Genomic DNA, 8,469 nt, shown 5'->3' with positions numbered 1-8,469 from the left:
CAAAAGGCAGGAAAGGTGATTCCTAAGGTCTTAGTTGTTCTTTGTTTTATTGCTGAATGGATGAGAACAGTGTGATAATATGCATTAATTTGGTTGTTACTGCACAAAAAAATGTAAACAAAAATGTATAGTCTGACCAAATGTAAAGAAAAATAATTGTTGGGATCCTCTTGTTTGAGAGCTTGATCTTCTAATGAGGTCAACACACCATCTTGTTTTTTTAATGGATCCTAGATCATAGAATCACAGAACGATTTGGATTGGAAGGGATCTTAATCCAACCCCTCAACCATGGCCAAGGTTCATCACAGAACGATTTGGATTGGAAGGGATCTTAAAGCTCATTTAGTTCCAACCCCTCAACCATGGCCAAGGTTTTCTCGAGAAAAAGAAAGATAGTAATAAAAAGAGGAAATGTTTCTTACTCCTTCTTTACCTTTTCCCTTGAAAATTAAAGTAAATTTGGGCATAGAAGAAAAGAGACCCTAAATCACTGGTTTTACCAAGAGCTGAAGAGCTCCTAACATCTGTTTTTAGTGCAATTTGAACCCAGGCTGGGTAGGATTTTAATTTCAAGCCTTAATTTAAAAATGTATGATAGGTAATTCAGAATTTGCGAAGTCTATAGGTTTGAAGCCTTTCCCTTTGTCCCAGAAGCTGCAGGTTCTGTCCAAGCCCATCATCCCTACTTGAACCCCAAAAATCTTGGGAATGCCATAGTTTTTGAGTGAGTGCAGGGCTCAAGGGAGCTGTGCATGCTGGGCCCTGCCCGTGTGTTAAGTGACTGGTGGAAATGCTGCAGTGCTAAAATGAGTGCCTGTGATTTTAGGTAACGGTGCTCTTGCCTGCTGCTGCTCAGAGCATGAATCCCACCAACCTGTCCGTACTCGGCAGCGTTGCCGACACCCCCCAGCCAGTGGCTCTGGAGCAGGGGCCACAAGCAGATAGAGTAAGTTGCCAGGCACCCTTTCCTTCTTCCATGTACGAGTGCATTGATTCCATTGCTCCATCGTCTCCGGGGATGAAATGTGGCTGAGTGATCTGGGAGGAGATGTGAGAAAGCTGTAGTGCAGATTTGTACTGTCTTCCATAGTCTCACCATGGAACGTATGGGGGTTGAGGAGAGATCATGTGTTTAATGTACAGAGAAACCTGTTTTACAGATGGTTCTGTCTTGAGCAGCCACCTTAAGATTCTCTCAGTGCCGAAAAGTGAAGTTAACAGACTGTCACAGCAACATCCACTGGGTTTCCTCACCAGTGTTTTCAGGCAGCTCTGCTGGGTATAATATTTCTTCTTCTCTACCTGAGAAACCTGTGAGCATGATGGAATATGCACCACACTTCAATTGTTGCAGTTTTTTTTAAGGAAGGAAAGGGCTAACCTTGAAAATTAGTGGAAGAATGCAATGCCCTCAACTGTCCCTCATGTCCCATAGTTTATATCTAGTCTCCACGTTACCTCACCCCTTATTGACCTCTACCTTTGTACTCTGGGGATTGGTTTTGTTGAATTGTAAAGAAAAGATCACGTGCCAAAGTGCAGGATTCTCTCACTTGTACAAAAGAAACTAAAATACAGCTTTAGGCCCTAGGTAATATCCATAGAGCCTGGACTTTGTTTCAAACCTTCTGCAAGGGTCCAGAACTTCCTCTGATTTCAGTTTCTTCTGAGAACTGAGTCCTTGGCAGGGTGGAGCCAGGGAGTAGTAACAGGTGTCCTGAGTGAAGCCGTCAGCAGCATCAAGTGATGCAAAACATCCCTTGGCAGTCATTTATCACCTTCTCTTCTCCTCCTCTCCATTATCAGAGGCAGCAGGAAGGGTAGACTAGCAAGGATCTTCATTGCTCGTCCTTGTAGTTTTCTTCATGAATCAGCTTGAATTGTTTGTGAATTCTTTCCTCAGGCATCATTACCGGTGCATAACCAGGTGTTACCTCCTATGGAGGCTGTGGATGGTTCTGACTCTTTAGCACCTCTGCAGAATCAAATGGAAAGGATAGAAACAAAAGAGGAAGATGATGAGGATGAAGATGAGGATGAAGATGGGGAAGACACTGACATGGATGAATGGGATCCAGATCCACCTCGACCCTTTGATCCCAATGATTTGTGTAAGCATGCACAGTAATATGAAGTGTATTACCTGCCCTCCCCTTTTTCCTTCTCTCTCCATCAGCCCTTTAGTAAAGAGAGGCAAAAACCATTCAGATTTTAGCAGTAATGAGTAAATGTGAGTCTTTATTCCCAGAAATGTGAATTCAAATTGGGCTGCTTTACTGAAAAGACAAAATTCTGTATTTAGTGAAGTCTGTGAGCTGCTTTGTTCTTATTTTGCTGGACACTGCTCTGTCTAATATTTTAAAATGTAGACAGACTATTGGCATAAGTGTTCCCACAGCTGAGCCAAAGATGTTTAGAGAGAGATAAGGCTGTCTCTGAGCCGTGTGTGAGTGTCTGCCTGAAAGTCACATCCTCTCTGCCTTTGTGTTGCAGGGTGTGAAGAGTGTAATAACGCACATCCCTCCGTGTGTCCAAAACACGGACCTTTGCACCCCATCCCAAACCGGCCTGTGCTGACCAGGGCGAGGGCCAGCCTTCCCCTGGTGCTCTATATAGACAGGTTTTTGGGAGGTGTGTTCTCCAAAAGGCGTATCCCAAAGCGTACACAGTTTGGGCCTGTGGAAGGACCCCTGGTCAGACAGACTGAGCTCAAAGACTGCTATATCCATTTGAAGGTAAGGGTGAGAAAAGGGAGGATCGGTTTGTGCCTAAGCTTTGATTTTCATGTATTTGTCACTCCACCTTGATCAATTCACTAGAGATGTTTTGTTACCTCCATCTCTGAATGTAGCTGAGAAATACCCAGATTGCTTTGCCTTCAAATCTGCTCTGTTATTCAGGGAGACACACTAATTCTGGTGAATGTTCTGGCATTATGGTGTTAGGATATATAGGGAGCATAATGTGTAAGACTGTGAATCACTCTCACATGAGCTGAAACTGCATCTGGACATAAAAATAGCAGCTCCATCTGAGGATGTTCTGCAGCCATTCTTTTGTGTCATGTTGTAACCTCAGTTCAAAATATTTTTCTTACCTTTCTGTTCATAAGATGTAGGGGAGAGGAGATACTTTTATTCCCTTCCTCAAGTAATTGGCATAGGGGTAAAATGGACTTGAGTGACTTCTATCCATTTATTTACTCATTTCACTATAAAAAATTGGTCCTTTATTTGTTGGAGTTTAGATCCACAGTCTTAGGAGGGCTCTGATGGTCAGTGTCTGACAAGCAAGTTGTGACCATAGGCAGATTCAGCAACCCAAGAGAAGTTCAGCTAAAGAAGTGCTGCTTTCTGCTTGAGGCAACATCTTGAGTCAAGAAATGAAAGGAAAAGTGGGTCTGCCAGTTAGAAACTTCTGACTGATGTTTCTGTAGCCTACTAAAGCTACAGCTACTTGTGTGTCATTTGTGATAGCCACGATTGAATACTGTGCCTGACCCCTTTAACGAATGATTCTTGTCCCTGAAAGGATCCATTGTGCCTTTTTAGTTAAATCTTTACCTGTTGCTAAATATTTTTCTGCCTGTTTCTGGATCCATGTTAGTAAAGAGAGAAAATTAGCTAGGCCTTCATTGCTCCCTTAATGTAACAGTTGCATGGGCACAGTACTTTTCTTAGTAACTCAAATTCTTTTGAATGTGCTGCCAGGCAGTTACAGTCACATGTAATTGGATTTTGCTACAGGTTTCTCTTGATAAGGGTGACAGAAAAGACAGAGACTTGCAAGAGGACCTGTGGTTTGAACTTTCCAGTGAGGCTCTGTGTAACTGGATGATGTTTGTGCGTCCAGCGCAAAACCACCTGGAGCAGAACCTGGTGGCCTATCAGTACGGCCACCACATTTATTATACGACCATTAAAAACGTGGAGCCCAAGCAGGAACTCAAGGTATGGCATTGCTTGTGTGTCAGGACTCTTTTTTTCTACTGATTAAATAGTACCTTAAAAGTTGCTGCCAAAAAATGCCAGAAACTACTGCATTGAATAGTTATAGGGCTTTTTTTCTCTGATGGCCTGAATTGAATGTCACTGAAGTCAGCAAATAGTCACCAACATAGGTATTTCTTCATGAGCCAAAGCTCATTAAAGTTTAAGATAAAACTGTGTAAATGATTTGTCTCTCCCTGTCATGCTTTAAACAGTGTATATTTTCCTGATACAATCTAATTTTTATTGCAGCATTCTTATTTTTTTAATTCTGGATGCCCTTCCCAGTTAGCCATGTGTGTTCCTGACTTGTTTTCTGGTACCTTAAGTGAATATGGCCTCTCTTTACCTGGATTTCCTGGAGCTGTTGAAACTTTGCATGTGAAAAATTAGGAAGGATATTGTGGCTTCCCCGTGGTTTGGTTTTTGTTCCCTCTAAAAATTTATTGATTATGTCAAGCTCAAAGCAGCATGGCTGGCTGAGATGGCCTTAATTTTCAACATTTTTGGGGGCATGGGGGGGAGGGAGAGGGGGTGGGGGACCAAAAAATTTTGATACCAGGAAATTTTGTTGTTCTTCAAATCTCTTCTTGCATGTAGATTTCAACAATTGGTCTGGAAAAACAATTGTTTAGTAAGCGCACTTACTAAATCAGGACAAAAGCCTACTTACACCCTTTAAGAGTAGGACTGTCTGAAATTGGTCCTTCATTTTTTAAGCTGTATTACTAGAAATCTTACTAATCCATTTTAAGTGTATCCAAACATCATTTTCTCAACAGTTTTTAAAACAATTTCAAATCAGACTTTAGATCTGTACAGACCTCCCTGTGGGAGCATCATTTTTCTTACTTTATGTGTTAGTAGTGTCTTCTGGGGTAAAATGGTTTGTTAATTGCAAGGCTTGGTAATGTAATTTCCTCCCCAAGTGGATTCATGCAAATTTTGTCCAGAGATTGAACTAGGAGGATCAGGGAGCTGAAGCTGGAAAGTTCTGATTTGCCTGCCAGGTGTGTAGTCCAGGAGCTCCAGGCTTTTGTCTCCAGCCTGTCCAGCTGGTGAGATTCCTGCAGAGTAACACACCTGCTGGAGAGTCCTTGAAATCCCACTCACCACTGCCTGTGGCCCACTGCAAGTTCAAACTTGTTTGAATTTTTCATGCAGAAAATCTGTTGATGTCTTCTTTGAGAAATCTCTTCTAAAATCCACTCTTTTTCATCAAACAGATGAAATTATGGAAGAATTCTTAGCTAAATGTGAGCATCTGCTTTTAGGCTTTAATAAACTTTGTCTTCCTGCATCTTATGGTTATCTTTGCTGAAGGCTTGAATTCCTTGTATGACAAAAGTGAGTCCATCATGCTGGTGCCTGGCAGATCCTTGTTTTGGAAAGCAAGACCATATTGCTCCAATCCTTCAGAAGCTCAGAAACATTTTAAATGAGTCTATGTGGATGGTGCTGCCTATTGTCTATGTAAGGAGAGCAGGAAAGAAATGGGAAATCCCTTGAGTTAATAACATTTCCATTCCTCTTGGTACAAGTATCAGTACTCTGCTGACATCCTTCCTTCACAGTCATGCAGTTGGGTTTGAATAGATTAATCTTATTTCCTTTAGAGCTACTGGTAGCCATGTGCAAGATTAACATTCATGTTAGGAAGCTAGACCTTAAAATTAAATGGACGTGCTTACTGAGCAAAGCTCTTTCATTCCTCAGTGGGGGCACATTGATCTTACCAGACTATTATTGAGGATGAAGGGAGCAGTAAGAGTTAGTGGTTGAGGCAAGTGAAGTAAATGTATTGCTTAAAACCCATTTTCAAATAAATTTCCTTTAGTTTTGGCTCCACCTAAGTGTCCTGTTACCTTGTGCTCCTGCTGCAGGTGTGGTATGCTGCCTCCTATGCTGAGTTTGTGAACCAGAAGATCCATGACATAACTGAGGAGGAAAGGAAGGGTAACTTGGAATCTTCTGCTTTCAGTGTGGTGGTGGTTGCAGGTTGCACTCCTTACTTTCAAGTATAGGGCCTGTATAGTGCTCCCCAGATTTGTGCTAGGTTGGGAAAAGTTAAAACAGATCTAGATTGTGTTATTGGGGCTTACTTCCAGGAACTCTTCTCATGAGAATTTTACATTAATTTAACCCTTTGCCTCAATTTCTGGGAAGCGTTATATTGCTGCTGGAAGAGGTATGTTTCTGTACTCAATGTCCACTGTGTGTCATAAACTGAGGTGTGACTGCTTTAGATTTAGAATTTTCCCTTGACCTCCCTTAACTTATGCCAGAGGTACAATCCTGTAGGTGCTCTTCCATACAAGGGTGAATTTCAGAATCCCCCTGAATTTCTAACAGTGTTGATAGTCCATGGGAATTGTCCCCAGTGATCTTTCTGTGTCTCTGTAATGAGCTGTGGCACAGTGCAGAGGGGATAAAAGCAAAGACCAGTGGAGCAGGGCTGGGTATTCTGCAGCCTGTCTAACCTTCAGGGGAGAAATACGGCCCACAGAGGACAGAGGCTGGGGGCAAAAAAATGAGGTGTTTAATTGGTGATGACTGAAATGGTGTTACTGACATTTCCAACAGTACTGAGGGAGCAGGAGAAGAACTGGCCGTGTTACGAGTGCAATCGGCGTTTCACGAGCTCGGAGCAGCTCCAGCAGCACCTCAATTCCCATGATGAGAAGCTGGACTTCTTCAGCAGGTACTGACAGCTTTAGCTTTGCTTGTGGATCACTGTGGTGATCCAAACACACAGAAAGGAGGGGCTTCGTCCCACAAAACTTAGTGACCAGCTCAGGAGAGATCAGCTCAGCACCAGAAGGAAAAATCATGGCAGCAGGAGACTGACTGGTATAAGAGACTGTGAAAGAAGTAGCTTGAGAGAAATAAATACTCTGTTGAAACTGGTGAGGTTTTTTTGTGTTGCTTTTTTTTTGCCAATGACTTTAAAAACTTGTAATGTTTCAGTATCACTGTATTGAAGTACTGATGTTTCTCAGAGATACTGAAGTACAGAGCTTGGAAAACAAGGCTTCTAGTGCCTCATCGGCCTGGCAAGATAGTTTATCCTCACCTATTAAAAACTGAATCTACAAACACCTATCACAGAGCAGAAGACATTGGTGCCTTCTTTCTCCTGAAATGTAGCAAGTGACTGTTTTGTTTTGCTTTTTTTGACACAAAATTGTTCCCTTCTGTTTAGTACCTGACATCAGTGGCTGCCCGCTTTTTGGGGAGGGATGTTATGGCTTCAGATTTTAAATGGGTTTCCTTCTGCACTTGTTCTATCATGCTGAAAATACTTCCAGCACACCATAAACTGGGGTGTTGGAAGTGGGAGACTTGCCATGGCAGAGGGCTGGATAGAAGCCAGTAGTCCTCTTGGTCCCATGATTAGTGGTAGAAATTTTAATGTGTTCTGGACTTTGGTTTCTCATAAAGGACAAAATAATAGATACCAGCCAGAAACCCATTGGTTTTGCTGCCAGAATTTCTTCAGTTTTTATTATTTACTGCAGGCCATTGTTGCTGAGTTGAATGAGTGAGTAGTGATGCTGAGAAAGGAAGCATAAAACCAGTGGAGAATCCAAATCCATCTTTCTTTGTATCTAACCTGGAGCACTCTGTATTCTGCAGAGCCAGAGGCCGAGGTCGCGGACGAGGAAAGAGGAGGTTTGGACCAGGCAGACGCCCCGGGCGCCCTCCCAAATTCATGCGCATGGAAGTAACCAGTGAAAATGGTGAAAAGTGTGAAGAAGGGACACAGGTATATTTTTTGAGATGGAGGGGAAAAAAGTAGCACATGGAATTTAAACTCCTGACCAAAAGAATTTGGGGCATTGGTGCAAACTGAGGGTGTGCTTTGGACTTACACGAGTAATTCTTGGTTTCTAGCTGGAATTCTCTGCCAGGAGAGCATACTACTTCCCTTCTATAAAACCTGTAAAATCACTTGGAATTCTGCAGCAAGTTTCACTCCAAAGCACTTAGCAGTGAGGTGGGTTATTGTGGCAGTTCAGCAGCATCACAGAAGTAAATTAGACAGTAAAACTGTAATGGGAATTTAGGTTCCTATTTGTCCTTTCTGGAATGTGAGGTCAGCCTGCTCTTACAGCTGTTGCTGATGGAATTAAATCAGTTTGAGGTATGATTCCCTGTGATGTTTTAATATTAACAGAAGGGCCTCCTGTAGGTAGGCTTACTGCAAAATGTTCTTTTGCTTGTGGCTGTTGGTTATATTCTGTAGGGATGTAATATGACACATGTAAGTAAAAAGCTAAATTCTCTGATGCTGACCATGCTTAGGTTACCACTAAGTCCTTTTATGAGCAGTGACAGAAGGGATCAGTGCTCTATTTTATGACTTAGCTGAAAGCTGATATCTGGAGTGGTAATTTTCCTCTGGCATCTCACTAGGTCGTGGCTCTGTGCTGACTCAGAGGGAGGAGTGTATACTCTGCCTGTGAATTCCCACTGA

At 42.4% G+C, this 8,469-nt stretch overlaps 1 protein-coding gene across 1 annotated transcript in view; it reads left to right on the top strand.

Annotated features, from left to right (window-relative positions):
* PRDM10 (PR/SET domain 10) overlaps positions 1-8,469 on the top strand; it is a 40,435-nt gene that overhangs the window by 10,928 nt on the left and 21,038 nt on the right. The window contains 7 exon segments of the mRNA XM_017738512.1: positions 830-949; positions 1,907-2,114; positions 2,497-2,738; positions 3,750-3,953; positions 5,876-5,948; positions 6,576-6,693; positions 7,629-7,758. Coding sequence (XP_017594001.1) covers positions 830-949; positions 1,907-2,114; positions 2,497-2,738; positions 3,750-3,953; positions 5,876-5,948; positions 6,576-6,693; positions 7,629-7,758 — 1,095 coding nt within the window.

The sequence above is a fragment of the Corvus brachyrhynchos genome, unplaced genomic scaffold (assembly GCF_000691975.1).
Source record: "Corvus brachyrhynchos isolate BGI_N302 unplaced genomic scaffold, ASM69197v1 scaffold46, whole genome shotgun sequence".
NCBI classification, from domain to species: domain Eukaryota; kingdom Metazoa; phylum Chordata; class Aves; order Passeriformes; family Corvidae; genus Corvus; species Corvus brachyrhynchos.
The sequence above is the reverse complement of the archived record's forward strand: the minus strand, read 5'-3'. Positions and strand labels throughout refer to the sequence as shown.